Below are 15,384 nucleotides of genomic sequence, written 5' to 3'. Positions count from 1 at the left end.
TTGAAAGGCCTGTGGTCCTTGCTTTTGGCCCTAAGCATCCCTCGGGAGCAGTCTCACTTCGGCCATTGGCTGAGCTGTTGGGCTCCTGAAGCACTTTGGAGGGGCTGCAAGGGCTTGGAGGAAGGTGCTCTCCTGGACTCCTGTTCTCTCCAAGGGTTTTAAACTTGAGTTTGCAGCTTTTACATTTAACCCCTGGGAGCTCAGTGCTGCGTGCAATTCTGGGTTTTCATGCTTTTGTTGGTCCCCATGGGGGACTTGGCTGGAACAGACTCCTGGCCCTGGCAGAGTAGAGTCCATCCACAGTTCCCTGTTAAAAAGCAAAAAAACAAAACAAAAAAACGAAAGCAAAAACACCTTTGGGACTGCCCCACCTGAATTAGGAAGTGTTTTTTCTCTTGGAAGAACATTGAGCAGACAGTAGGGAGAGGGTGGATCAGGACTGAACTATGCCTCTTCTGATATGAGAGCTAGTGGACATCAGACGGAGCTGGTGAGAGCCTGTTCCTGATGGAGGTGGGTTTTCCACTGCCTGGGCAGCAGACCTGTGGAGTTCCTTGCCAAAGGACGTTGTGGAGGCAAAAAGTGTATGTGGGTTTAAGGGAAGACTGAACAAGTGCTCCCCTGGACAAGAGGTCTAGCTGAGGTTGCAAAGCAGGCAGAGCATCTCTGTTTGAGGTCTCTCCTTCGGTCACATTCCTTCACCATGAGATGTTTGGGCAGAAGCTACCTTTTTTTTTATTAGTTTTGTGGAACAGAGAAGTCTGTTCTTAGGGTGTGCCAGGAGTTACCTGTCTCTCTGTGCCAAGGTTTCAGCAGCATCAGCTGCACCAGGGACTGTGCCACTGGAGATATCCCTCTGCCTTGCTTTGTTGGGGATGCCAGAGGGGGTGACTGGTCTTGCAGCTCGTGGTAGCCTTGAAACCATGGAAGCAAGTACAACTTTATTTACCTCCCTGCTATAATATTAGGACTCGTGTGCATGTAATGGTTTTATTGCTGGGAAACATTGCTGTCGGGTAGTAGGACCTGGGCTGTCAGCCCAGGAGCACCCTTTTTATGGCCCTATAAACCTCATAAGGGTTCCTGCTGTGTACAGCACCGCCAGCACCTTCCTACACTTGCAGGCTTTTTAAACCTTTGCCACGCTGGCACTGTTTTCAGTGATTTTGGGGGGATGCTTTGAAGTTGCCATGGATGCTCGAGGGTGGTACCTGCATCTTCAGGACCCTCCTCTGCCTTGGCAGTCAGCACATTGGTGCTGCTCTCTGCTTGATGCCAAGGCATCCAACTTTCCTTACCAGGAGTAACTCTCAGGCCATACCTGACCCAGTCTTGCTGGCTTCTGCAGTGCTTTCTCCTGACTTGTGGCCGATTGCATGGGACACGGGTGACCAAAATCAGTGGGTGGGTGCTGGGCTGGAGCCTGTGCTTGGCAGCAGCAGGAGGTCCTGCAGGGCAAGCTCTCTTCCCTTCCTAAGACAAAGACACCTAATCTGTATTTGAGTCACTTGAAAGTCGGCGCTAGAGATGGATATCCAATGGGACTCATGCTCCAAAGTCGTTGCTATAAAAGGAAACTTTCCCGTCCTTCCTACTTTGCTTGCGAAGGGTGACATCCCCATCAGGGAGGCTGTAATGGACACCAGGTGCCAGCAGACACCCGCAACACTCGCTCAGCCATAATTACTTTTTTTTTTTTTTTTTTTTTCCTCCCTTCTACCTCTCCTCCATCAAACCTGCTGTGTTTGGCTTGCCCTCGCCTGGCAGCAGGCTCAGCCGGCAGGAGCAGAGCCAAGCTTAGGCTTGAGGGCATAATTTTTCCATAAGGCTTGGCGCGGGCTGGAGGGGATAGCGTGGCACAGGGCTGTGCTCTACAGCTGGCTCTGCTGCCATTGCAATGCCTGAGCAGGGATGCTGGGTGTGAGCATCCCCACCACTTGCCATGCATGGTAGGCATCGGGTCCAGAGCAAACCCCTGGGAGATGAGGGTGCTGCAGGAGGGATGGGAGGTCCCAATATTTCCACAAGTCCCTTCTCATTCGCTAGAAAATGGACTAAAACGACACATCTTCTGTTCTGGTACATTGGCAGCTCCAAGGCTTGTTTTGGAATGTACATGAGTTCACACTAATGTGCTCTTTCTGGTACAAAGAGCTTGTGTTCTGTGTTGTCTTAAGGGGTGGTTTACTGTTGGTTAGTTTTTTGGGTTCTTTTTTTGTTTTTATGTTTTTGGTTTTTTTGAAGATAAAAGCATTGGCTTTGCAAACACAAGTGGCGAAGTAGGAGGAGGAGATAAAAGGAAGGCGACAAGGTCAGGAATCACTAGGGTATGCAGCATTGCTGGCATCAAACATGCAAAATGCTTGGGCCAGGGTTCTGGAGGAAAAAAAATAACAGCCAGCTCTTCCTCATCCGTCTTCACCAGCAAAGCTCCAACTGCCTTTCGGGAGAGGTCAGGATCACGAGGAGCGAGATGCATTGTCTCCAGGGCAAAGGAGAGGGAGGAAGAATTGTCCCATTCTCCCTCCTAACCAAAACCCACCGTTCTTTGCTCACACTCAGCTACCACCAGATGTTTGGAGACCCTCGGAGGCATCCTGTGGCCAGAAGATATCTCACTGTGCTTCAGGGTGTCTCCATGGTGTCCTGCAGTGGTTTGACTGGGCAGACCAGTGGATGGGGTGGATGCCAGGCATGAGGTCACTTGGTAGGGGTAAGTGATAGAGTTGCACAAGTCAGTGTGGTCTTTCCCAGTGCTGCATGTGCCCTGAGAGGACTTTGGGCCATGCTGCCCTCATGGTTGGTTGCAGCAAGTGATGGACACACTGTGTGGCCACTTGTGGAACATTGGGAGTCAGCCACGAATCTATCCTTCTGGGACTGACCTTGGAGATGAGCTGCAAGAATGTCCATCTGCCTACCTTTGCCACCACAGGTGGCAAGAGGATGCAAGCAGTTTCAAAAGCCATCCCAGTCTTACAGGAGACTGCAGAGGGCCTGGCTGGTTCCATGGTGACATTACCAATTTAGAGGATGTTGTGTTTTTCACCTCCAGGTACGTGCTGGAGGATCTGTTAATACAAGCGTGGAAAAAGCAGGCAAATCTCTAGGTGGTAAGATCATTTTCTGCTGGGTGGAAGTGTGTTGAGCAACTTAAGCCCAATGGCCAAGGTTGTGTCATAGCATAGTCATGAGGAAGCTCAAGAAGAATCTGCAGGGCAAAACCAAGTTCCTAAATTAGACAGTTTGCTAAAATTTGGCAATTTTAGCCAAAAAAGAGGCCAAAAATGGCCTTGTTCAGAGGCCATTTCACATTGCAATGGCAGAATCTGGTTTGTGTTGGTGCTTCCAGGCACATCTGAGCAGGCAGCCATCAGCTCCTTTAGGGCTGGGGTGTCCCCTGGGTTTCCAGGAGGAGTCTCTTCTGTGACTGCTTGTATGGTCTTGAGTTACTTAAGGGTCTGTGACTGTGATAAAAGCAACGTTTTCAGTAAATTCATTGTGTAGGATGAATGTGCTCTGTGGGTAGTGCTGTGGCTCTGGGAAATTACTTTCTAGCTACAAAGAGTTAAATTCACTTGTATTGAAGCAAAGCTGACTGTTTTTAAAAGCAGCCTCCAAAAACATTTCTATGTCTGGCGGAGAGCTGGGGGAGCTTGACTTTGGAGAAGGAAAATGCAAATTAAAAGCCATTAGCAACAAGTGCCTGGAGTTGGTCTTGGCTTTGGTGTGTGAAGAGGATGACAAGTGATTGATTACAAGCTCTTTCTTCTCTTCCCACCTGTCAGTTTGTGGCCAAGGGTAGGTGGAAGTTTTCCTGTGAACTTAAACTGTGACATTGGGGCTTGATGGGCTTTTTATGCGTTACCCGGGGAGAACAGGCATGCAGTTATGGTAGTTACTGCAAGGTTGACCTGTCTTATGTCATGGTGGCTCCTGTTCCTGATGCTTCCCATGGATGTGTGTATGCCGTGGTGGGATGGACTCTGTAGCTCCCTGGCTTGGCTGAGATCCGGGACGGGCAGGGATGTGCATTGATCCTCCCCGCCTTCCTTTGCTGGCGGCAGGTACCGTGTACTACCCTTCCTTCGGCTGTGCATGGAAGGACCTGGCTCCATCTCCAGCCCCGATGGTGCTTGGTACCGCCTGGCCCCGCCAGCCCTCCTGGGTCTTATCATCCCAAATTCTTGGCAGTCAGGGGTTTTCCATCATTGAGGCTTTTGGAGGGGTCCTCTCCCACCTACCTGGGTTACAGTCTGTGCTTGTTGGAGACCTCCCCCTGCTTCCCGTCCTCGGGGTTTGCACTTTTAGGTATTCCCATGTTTTCATTGCATTTCGTTGCTTATGGACACGGGGCTTATGCTGCCAGTGAGTATTTTTCCTGGGATTGCTTTTCTCCACTAACCCCGTTCAGCATGGCTGGATGCCCGTGCTATGTCTTTGATTTATAGCTCAGTGTCCTGGCAGAGGTGAGTCCATACCATAATACCATCAGGACCAGCTTGGCATGATGGATGGAGCTGGGAACATTGGGGAGGACGGGGAGCTGGGAACATTGGGGAGGACGGGGCTCTGCTGCCAGCCCCACCGTACCACCACAGAGCCTGTGCTGGGCGTCTCGGGGGGCTCCCCTGGGTCTGTGGGGCTGGGAGGAGAAAGCCTGCGGTTGAGTTTCCGGGCTAAGCAGTCCCAGAGCATTTGCAGAAGTTATTTTTAACCTTTTCTGTGCCACTGCATGCCAGGAAATGCTGCTGTTAGAACTCAGCTGAACGCCGTTCATTCAAACACTGCAGGAAAAAGACCTTTCGGGGGGAGTTTAATAGTTTCAGTAGGTTTTTTTAATAGGTGCTACACTGTCATCAGCCCTAGACTCTCCTCAAACGTGCTGCTGCACCATGCCTGGTGGAGAGGAGATCCAGGAGTAGGTAGGGCACTTATTCAAGACCCTGGATATCCTGCTTGCTGCTCCCCAGCTGGCTCACGACAGCACTTCCGTGCCTTGAGAAGTAGCCAGCCTCTCTGCAAAGAGGAGCATGGCTAGGTCTGTCTGCATGTCCCATCTGTTCCTCCCAAAAAAACTTATTGATAGCCCCAGCTAATGCAAAGTTAAATCCATGCTCTGCAAGTCCCTGTTGAAGACAGCTCTGCTGTTTCCCTGACGGGTGACTCACAGGACAGGCATCCTGTGATGTCCCCTGGAGAGCAGAAGCTCGGCAGATGGGGCGGGGTGGTGACACAGCTGCTGTGTCACCCCACATGATGCCCTTCCATGCCCCAGAAATCTGGTGAGGATTCATGGTGTGCCAGCCAGCAGCTGTGGGACCATGCTCATTGGGGCTTACCTAAAGCTTTGCCCAACCCTCAGCAAAAGCCCATTTAGGATTTTGGAAAGAGCAGTGATGTGACTGGTACTGTGAGGTGCAACCAGTGTGGTGCTCTGACCTGGGCAGCTGCTGCCTGCGTGCTGCCTGTTGGATTACTGGGGGTGGGGGAAGCACAGAGCAGGTCCTCCTGGCTTGCACTGGCTTGCACAATTGGATTTTACCCTGCAGCATTGCCTTTCCCTCATGGGAGGAAAAAAAAATGGTGTGAAAAGGGGGTGCGGCTACCTTTGAGCTGGTTGCATGGCAAGATGCTGTCACCTTCCTTGCTTGTACAGGGTGAGCTTTGGTTGCTTACCCGTCCTGTGTCTTCCCCTCCCACCCCCCATTTCGGATGCCGTTTATGGCTTTCGGTAAACAGATGGGGCTGTGTTTTTCCTAGTCTATATTTAATCCTAGTCTATGTTTAAAGTGCTTTCAGAGGAGTTAGCAGACCATTGTCTCAGCTGTGGCTACAGAAGTGATTTCTAAACAAATCTTGTCCTGTCCACCCTTGTTTCCCCCCACCCTGTTCCCAACTGTCCCCTTTTATTCTCACGTAGCCTGAGTTTGAAGGCTTGCTGGTTATCTGACCTTCCTCTGCATTCAGAAACATCTAAGGTCTGTCCCCTGGGACAATCAGCTCCAAAACACAGCTCCCACCCCAAGTCCAGCTGTGGGGGGCATGCACCCCCATCCTTTCGTGTGTGTGTGAGAGCGTTGCTACATGCAGAATGGACCGAGAAGCAGCCAAGATGCTGCTTTTGGGAGAGGAAATACCTTTTCGTAATCACTCATTTTGATATACGTTCTTGCTGCCTTTTGAGACCGCAGGGTGCATGTAGGGGGGGATTTTTCCAGCTGTTTCTCCACACAACCACATCTGTCCAGACCTTTAGCATAAAGCTTCCCATATAGTTACATAAATACAGGAAGGGAAAGCGTCCCTGCAAATGCCAGGCACTGTGAGGTGTGTGGATACATCGGTGAGAGTTGTAGTGTAGTAGTGCACAGCTGTAATGATAGATATAAAAAATTATTTGGCACTGGACTACCAGGCAGGTGTTCAAAAATATATTCATGGTTTACGCTTTGATTCACAGTAAAATCACCTACCTGTTCCTAGTCTGTTTCTTGCTTCGTGCAATGCTCACCAAGCAGGGGTGACCTTTGGGCTGTCAAAGTGGGGTTTGTTTTTTAACAGGATTGTGTGCAAGCATCACTAAAATTGGTGAAAACTTTGCCACTTGAGCTATTTCTGCAATGATGCTGCGTACCTCATGCTGGATTTCGTGCCTGTGTCGCCATGGAGGGCTTGAACCCTCCAACTAAGGAGAAAAAAAAAAAAACCTACAAGAGCCTGCCTAGTGTCTGCAGGTCTATTTAGGGGGAAGCAGTAAGTGTTTAGGGTCTTGCATGCCAGCTGGAAAACGTGCAATCCCAGTGCCTCGCATTAATGAGAAACAACATTCTGCCCGCTGTGGTAGTGCTCTGCAAAGGGGTGAGCTGGATGGATGGTGAACCGTGCTAGCTAACAAGAGCATCTTTCCTCTGTTCCCTCCTTCCCACTGACTGCTTATTGCTTTTTCTTGCCACTGATGGCAACTCCAAGTCCCCTTGTCTTACCTGGCCTGGCTCTGATAAGTGCAATCTTGACTCAAAGCCTGGTTTCTTGTGTTTAATGCCTGCCAAGCCCTCTCCCCTTGGAGTGCTCCCAGCAGGACCGGAAACAATGCTCTTCTCAAAGGCAAAAGTGTTTGCACACAAGTTCTCCCTTCCCTTTTCTGGCTGGAGCCTGGTGCATCCCTTCCAGCTAACCGCATTCCCGGCATACCGGCCCGGAGAATGGCTTGGGAAGCATTTCAAGCAGGCTGGAGTATCTCCTGCTTGGGCTCCCCCCTGCAAATTTCCTCTTATTGCATTCCAGAAAAGGGCAGTGAATCCTTCAGGGCTTGCTGCTCCTCCTTGCTCTGCTGGCAGAGACACACACGCTGGTTTAATAACAGCCAGCTGCAGCCAAAGCAATTGGCACTTGTCTTCATGCTTCCATCAGCTCTGTATTTCCACCTAAGGCATTTGGGTTTGGGGGTTATTTTCTGCTTGATCTGATTTTCAAGCAGAGGGAGAACGAAAAATTGCATGCGAGGGGGAGAAAGGAAGAACAGGGAGAAGGGAAAAACAGTGCTAGGAGTGGATGAAAAACCCTTTAGGTTGCTGAACTCAAGCAGGGGATTTGGATATAACTTTTCATTGCACAGGGCTTTGTTTTTAAGAGCTGTTGGCGCTTTGCAGCCAGGCTGGAGTTTTGTGGCAGGTTTGTAGAGAGCAGGGTGTAGGGATGTCTGTATGGATGCTGGATGGCAGGATTTACTGGGATGATGCCAGGTATGTCAGGCCACATACCTGCTCCCTGGTGCAAACCTGGAAGAGCGAAGCATGGCTCAGGCCGTGTGCTCCAGCCTTGCCTTCAGCCAGCAGAGAAGCACCAGGCTTGCCTGCTCACGCACATGCTCCTGGCCTTTCTGTCTACCCTCCAAGCTCCAGAGGTCACGGGTGACACCAGAGGATGTCTTACCAACGCTTGAATCAGCCACGATGTTGGCAGTCAAAGTGCCTGCATGTTCTGCAGGCAGTGGGAAATGGGTTAATTTTCCTCTCAGCTCTGGCGTGCTGATGCAGCTGCTCTTCCACAGGGTTTTTGGAAGTGTTTTTGCAAGCGTTTCTGGAAAAAAAAGGAGAAAAAAAACCTTCTATTTTTCCTCAATTGAAGCAGGGCAGTCGATGCAAGAAGGGACATTCCTCTGCCTGGTCCCTGCCTGGTCGGCCGGGCGAGGGGAGGGATGCAGGGAGCGAGCGGGAAGAGCCAGTCTGCATCCCGGGAGATCCTGGTGCCGCTGTGGGAGACTGTGATGACCTGGTTGAATGTGCAAAAAGCCCAGTCCTGTGGGTGCTCCACGCTTGCTAACCACTGCACTGGGCTCCCACAGCATCTGAGCGCTTGATGGTTTTATAAATATGTATTAAAGCAGCGTGCAAATGCCCTGAAAGCTCTTACGAAATGGGGAGAAGGACCAATTTATGAGCCTGGGAGCAACATATTTCCAAATAACTCTTAAAAGCAAGAGGGATGCTTTGTACAGCGTGGTGGCCAGCAGTAGCTTCGTGCAAGACCAGGCTGTCCTCGCTACCCAAAGCCCTTGGTGATTTATAGGCAGTGCTGTGCTTATTAGGAACACCTGGGTTATCTTACCTGATGCTTTAAGGAGAACATGAGGATGTTCTCCTGTATTGGCACTGCAGGGTCAGTGTGTGACTGGTGAGCATCGCTGGGGCGTGGGTGGCACGGTGGAACGTGGAGCCTTTGCTAATGTGCTGGGGTTCATTTCTCTCCCCCAGGCTGGTTCCCCAAGGTGACACCAGGGTCCCCGTACCCAGCTTCACTCACGGAGAGGCCATGGCCGCCTAGCGCTCCCCGGGACCACGGGGGTCAGCAGGCAGGAGATGGCGGCGCAGAGGATCCGGGCGGCCAACTTGGGCGGCCTGCCACGGTGCAAGTCAGAGGGGACGCTCATCGACCTCAGCGAGGGCTTCGCTGAGACCAGCCTCTGCGACGTCAAAGGTGCGGAGGGATGGGTGGGGGCCCCCACAGGATGGGTGGGGACGATACCCCCTCCTCAATTCGGGTGCATCCTCTCACCCCCGGCGTCTGGGAGGGGGTTTGGTTAATAATTAGCGGACAGCAGCTGATGGGGAAGAGCAGGAAGTGCTGACAAGCGCATGCATGGGTGTAAGGATGGGCACAGACCTGACACCAAGAGATCCAGCAGCCAGGAGATGTGACCGCAACAAGGTGGTTGGAAGGGTTTGTTTTCCCCTTCCCCGGAGCTGGGAGCTTGCAGGTTGCTTGAATAATCCTTTTTCTTCCTTTTATCACTTTTTTTTCAGCTGTATTTACCTTACCCAGCATAAAAGCCACGTTCAGGTGAGAGGGGAATTACTGTTCCCCCGGCAGAAATGGATCCCAAGAAATAATTCTGAGTGGAAGTTAGCATGCACTGAGAGTCTTTAAAAATAAACATGCACAAAAGTGATTGCTTTTGCAGGTGTAGCAAGAAGAGACTCGAACATCAAATGCTCTTGCTGTAAATTAGATTGGTTTTAATGTGAAAATAGGAGTTACTCGTATTCTTCAAGGGGTCTGCTCATTTCAGCACATCTGCGTTAACCCTGCCGCTGCACTGGCTGCGTGCAGAGCTGGAGGGAACATGGGGACGGCCACTTTCCCATCTGATCCAAAGGAATGGGGAGACCGAAAATGCACCGTCCTGCAGACAGCTCGGGCTGCAGCGCTGGGTTAACAGCAGCTTACTATCCGGGTGGTAAAATAGTTTCAATATCCAGTATGGAGTTTATATATCGTTTTATGCTGAATAAATGTCCTCATGACTTTCCTTACCTGCTGGTGGAGGAAGTGGATTAACAATGAGTTGTTTAGGATGTGTGCAAACTCTTCTCCTCTTAATATTTTGATCCCTAAAGTATATTTAAAGACTTTGCTTGTCTGTGTCTTCCCTTGCCTTGTACTTTCTGTGTCCAAGAAGCGCTCCCAGCCTGCAGCTAGTGACCGCAGGGATGCGCAGTTTGATCTGCCGTCCCTTTGTCTCCAGGATTTTAGGGGCTTCCTGTGTTTCTTAAATCCCCCTTTTCTCTCCAGGGAGTTCTCGAGCCTAGTGAAGCAGGTGCTGTCCCAGTTCTCTTACAGCTCCATATTGGTGAAAATCCAGCTCTCCTTGTTTTCTTGGGTCTGTCTAGCAAGGTAACACACATTTGAACATTGATGTAACATCATCTGCAGCTTATTTCTAGTGCTTTTTTACAGAAATAGGTCCTAAAAGTGAGAACAAAAGCAACAAATATGGTGACAGCGTGAGTGTCTGTAGGCTTGACCCAGCTGTTTTGCTTGTAATTAGAATCCCCTGGCAAACTGGCTTTCAGCTGGTGCTGCTGAAAGGGAGATTGGAGATGCTGCTAGGACCATGACAGCACTGTATGAGGGCAATACGACCTTCTTTAGAAATGGAGTTAATTTTTGTTGAGGAGCTTTGAAATACAGGTGCTATGTAAGAGAGGTGAGATGCTGATTTTTTTGGCTGGCGTGACATGAAAAAGTAGGAATATGACATGCTCTTAGTGGGTGCCCTTAGTGGGTACCCTTAGTTGTTTCTTGCACTGGAATGTGAGATGTTTCACACGTGCAGGAGAGGGTCTACGGCAGAGTAAGAGCACTTTTAGCCTGCAAACGTTATGTGTTAACCTGCAGCAGCACAGATAACTATTTGCATGGAGAGTGCAATGGCAGTGCTAAAGAGCTGGTGGCCAAAGACCTTGAGATACTGCTGAGCAAATTGGTAGGATAATGGCTCTTCCCAGGTAGCAGTCTCTTAGAACCACCCCCCCTAATTAACTTCTGTTATTTTAAATGTGAACATTTAAAGGGATGCCTGTGATTCTGGCGTGTGCCTGTAGGAGCTTAGATCCCAACATGCCAGGTGAAAAGGGGAGCTGATGAGAAGTGACTCCCACTCCCTCAAAACTCCCTCCAACACATCTCCTTGTGCATCATTCATCAGGGAGTTCAGCGAGGCTGTGGGACGCTGGCGTCTCGCACAGGAGCAGCTGCACAAGGCCCTACATTGAGGCGGAGGCTTGTTGCTAAGGCACTTGACTGCATGGGGAGGATAACAAGTTGCTGCTTCTCCTGTTTTGGCTCCTGCTGCTCTTCCCAGCTGCGTCGATGCTCGTCCCTTTAGATCATGAACCCTTTGGGGAAGGGGAATGTCAATGTACCAGATGTAGTGGAGGGAGAAGTTTTGTTTAAAAATTTTAGGGGGAAAAAAATACCTGTAGGTTTGAGAGGCTTTAAAACTACCTTCTTTCACTGCTTAAAGTAGTGCAGATTGCTTACCTGAAATAAATGATTGCAAGTAATTTGGGACTGTCTTGTGGATTGCTGACAGTGCTGTTTTTCTTCTTGGCTTTGCAGTGCCTTCTCCTAGTGCCTTGCTGGTTGACAATCCCACGTCCTTTGGAAATGCGAAGGAAGTAATAGCAATCAAAGATTACTGTCCAACTAATTTCACCACTTTGAAGTTCTCCAAGGGGGACCACCTTTATGTCTTAGATACATCAGGAGGTGAGTGGTGGTACGCTCACAACACCACAGAAATGGGTTACATCCCTTCCTCCTATGTCCAGCCTGTAAACTACCGCAACTCTTCCTTAACGGACAGCGGGATGATAGACAATCTACTGGAGAGCCCCGACGAGGGGGTCAAGGAGTTAGACCTGCTTGGAGAATGGACTGACATGAAAAGAAACTCTGTGAAAACCTACAATAACAACCCATTCTTGAATGGAGTCCAGACAAACCCATTTCTGAATGGAAATTTGCAAACAGTGCCCAGCTCGGACAAAGAGTCCAACCCCAACGTCGCCGTTGACTTGCTGCTCTTTGACACAGGGGCTCCTACTTCAGCTGTTTCCAGTTCGGCCACTAATAGCAGCCTGGGTAACATTTTTGATGAGTTTCCATCCACAAACAGGCTAGATCTGGAACAGCCTGTGAAAAGGGACAATCCCTTCTTCAGAAGTAAACGTTCCTACAGTTTGTCTGAACTGTCTGTTCTTCAAGCCAAGTCGGATGTTCCAGCATCATCGGGTTTCTTCAGTGGTTTGAAGTCGCCCACCCCTGAACAGTTCCAGAGCCGGGAAGATTTTAGGACGGCGTGGCTGAACCACAGGAAGCTGGCTCGGTCTTGCCATGACTTGGATTTGCTTGGTCAAAATCCTGGCTGGGGTCAGACACAACCAGTGGAGACGAACATTGTCTGCAAGCTGGATAGCTCTGGTGGAGCTGTTCAGCTTCCAGACACCAACATCAGCATCCATGTGCCAGAGGGTCATGTGTGCCCTGGGGAGACTCAGCAGATCTCCATGAAAGCGATGCTGGATCCGCCACTGGAGCTAAACAGTGACAAGTGCAGCACCATCAGCCCGGTCCTGCAGATCAAACTCAGTAACATGGAGGTGAAAACCTTCATCATTCTGGAGATGAAGGTTTCAGCAGAGGTCAAGAATGACATCATGAGCAAGAGTTTGGTAGGACTGCAGTGCTTGCGGAGTGACATGAAAGAGGGGCCATACACGCCAATGCAGCTGAGCTATTTGTATGGGGACACGATCCAGGTGCAGCTGGAGAACCTGGAGCCTTGCATGTACATCGCGGCCGTAGCCCAGGGACAGAATATCCTCTACCCTTACACTGTTTGGGATTACATCAGCAAGAAGATCACGGTTGGCGTCTATGGCCCAAAACACATTCATCCTTCCTTTAAAACTGTCGTGGCCATGTTTGGGCACGAATGTGCGCCCAAGACTCTCCTGGTGAACGAGGTCATGAGACAGTCCCATAGCCCTGCTCCTGTTGCCCTCCAGCTCTGGGGTAAGCATCAGTTTGCTCTGTCCCGGCCTCAGGACCTCAAGCTCTGCATGTTCTCCAATATGACCAACTACGAGGTGAAAGCTAGTGAGCAAGCCAAAATTGTGCGTGGCTTCCAGATGAAGTTGGGCAAGGTCAGCCGCCTTATCTTCCCCATTGCGTCCCATGACCCCAACGAGCTCTCAGACTTCACGCTAAGGATACAGGTCAAAGATGACAAGGATGCCATTTTGACCCAATTCTGCGTCCAGACACCGCAGCCACCTCCGAAAAGTGCCATCAAACCAATGGGGCAGAGGCGGTTCCTTAAGAAGAACGAGGTCGGAAAGATCATCCTTTCACCTCTGGCTGCCACTGCCAAGTATCCAGTTTTTCAGGACCGACCGGTGTTGAGCTTGAAGTACGGCAAGCTGCTGAAGACAGTGGTGCGGCAAAGCAAGAACCACTATTTGCTGGAGTACAAGAAAGGAGATGTCATAGCCCTCCTCAGTGAGGAGAAGATCAAGTTGAAAGGGCAGCTGTGGACCAAGGAGTGGTATATTGGCTACTACCAGGGAAAAATAGGCCTTGTGCACACCAAAAATGTGCTGGTGGTTGGGAAGGTCAAGCCCAGCTACTTCTCTGGGCCAGATCTCACTACCAGCCTGTTGCTTGAGCAGATCCTGAGGCCCTGCAAGTTCCTGACCTACATCTATGCCTCCGTGAGGACTCTGCTCATGGAGAACCTCAGCAGCTGGCGGTCCTTTGCTGATGCGCTGGGCTATTTGAACTTGCCACTCACGTTCTTCTGCCGAGCGGAGTTGGACAGTGAGCCGGAGCGAGTGGCCTCTGTCCTGGAGAAGTTGAAGGAAGACTGCAACAACACTGAGAACAAGGAGAGGAAATCTTTCCAGAAGGAGCTGATGACGGTGAGTCTGAGGTCTGATGAGGGTGTCTTAATTCCCTGCTGTGCAGAGTTATTAGGGTGAACGAGAGGTGGAAGTTTCTTAATTCAGTCTGTAGAAAATGAAGTCCATCTTTAAGGTCTTCTGCGGGCTGCTTCTCACAGCTAGATGGAAGTTCAGCCCTGTGGTTGTACGCATTGGCGGGCTCCTGGTTTATTGGGATCATGGCCATAAATGAGGAACGCAGTGGGTGAAATACCATAGTTACATTTTGTTTAAGGGCAGCAAATGGTCTTGCTATGGAAGGTGGCTAATCTGAAGCCCCTCAAGATGAAGGTGATTTTGGTCCAGTGTTTTCATAGCACTCAACTGGTCTCTGCTGCTGGGTATTTACGTTTCAACCTTCGATGATGCGCAGTTCAAGGAATTACTCAAGAGCTGCTGGTCTCCTCAACCCCAGTGTAAAAGCGTGCAACGTTGAAGGCAATACTGATGGAACACTGGAAAGAGGGAAAGAAACATAAAAGTTCTTCCTATACGGAATGGGGTGGATAAGGCACCTCTCAGGTCACGTACTTTTGAATCACTAAGTGTATCAAAGTGTGCCAGAGAGGGGTTTTATGGCTGCTGTGAAGAATGATGCTACACCTTTGCCTTCATGAAACAACCTCAAATTCCTCTATAATAATGTCGGGTTATGTCTGCCCCATCTCTCTTTGAATGGCAGCTAAACGAAGGGCACCTTGGTGGAATTCTTTATGTCCTGTCCAACTGTGGATCACATTTGCAAATTGAAATGCATGGCTTGCTTCTGTCCTAAAAGGTGTTTGGGGAATTGCAGCCTTTAAGTATTTCTAGGATGCCGTTAGGAAGTCTTTTACGAGAAATCATCTTCATGATAATTTCTAGCATTTCATAGGAAGTGGGCCAAAGAAAATACAGGACAAAATGCGTGGAAGAGATTTGCAGCTCTCACCTCTTGACAGTCTCTCCCGCAGAAGCAGGATAACTGAGTTACAGCCAATCATGTGGTTTAAAACGCCATTTGAATTAAGGAGTAGCGAAAGCTTTGCTTGGCGATGATGTGTGCAGGCAGCAGGGCAGGAATGTACAGCATGCAAAATGAAATTATGAGTAGGCAGCCTGGGTAAAGAGGACCGGAGCCGAATGAAGTATTTCATTTCCCAAACTCCCTTTAATAAGAAGGGAGAAATTTGAGGATCGAATATGAGGTGTAAGGCATTATGAAGACTACGGAGCCCTTCATTACTCATGGAAATATTGTCCAGCGAGCTCCCAGTGCCTGGGTACCACTTTGTGTCCTGTGTGGCAATGTTTTAGCTGTGGCTTTCAGTGAAATGCAGGCACCATGTAATGCCACTGATGCTGCTTCTGTTGAGGGGTTCTTCCGGCCATCATATGCAGTTGTCTCTCTTCTTTCTGGAGCCATCCAGGAAGGGCAAATACCTACCATGGTAGCCAAGGCTGGTGTCTGGTCCCGTGATTCCCCCAAGGGAGAGTTTGCTCCTTTAATCATTAGCCTTGGTGAACAATGGGATGAAATCTGTGCTCCTCTTGCTGGATGCTTCCAAGGGCTTCGTGCCTTACCACTTTGCAAAGCTGTAAGCGTTTCTTTTATCTA

The 15,384-nt window shown here is 49.9% G+C and overlaps 1 protein-coding gene across 1 annotated transcript in view; it reads left to right on the top strand.

Annotated features, from left to right (window-relative positions):
- SH3BP4 (SH3 domain binding protein 4) overlaps window positions 1-15,384 on the top strand; it is a 40,275-nt gene that overhangs the window by 15,075 nt on the left and 9,816 nt on the right. The window contains exons 2-3 of the mRNA XM_087731040.1: window positions 8,757-8,979; window positions 11,404-13,766. Of these exons, the coding sequence (XP_087587166.1) occupies window positions 8,862-8,979; window positions 11,404-13,766 (2,481 nt within the window). The 5' untranslated portion in view covers window positions 8,757-8,861. The remainder of the gene's footprint in view (window positions 1-8,756; window positions 8,980-11,403; window positions 13,767-15,384) is intronic.

This window comes from Nipponia nippon, unplaced genomic scaffold (genome assembly GCF_047370975.1).
Source record: "Nipponia nippon isolate SJK-2023a ecotype South Korea unplaced genomic scaffold, ASM4737097v1 scaffold_5, whole genome shotgun sequence".
In the NCBI taxonomy this organism is placed as follows: Eukaryota; Metazoa; Chordata; class Aves; order Pelecaniformes; family Threskiornithidae; genus Nipponia; species Nipponia nippon.
This window is presented reverse-complemented; position numbering and strand designations above follow the sequence as displayed.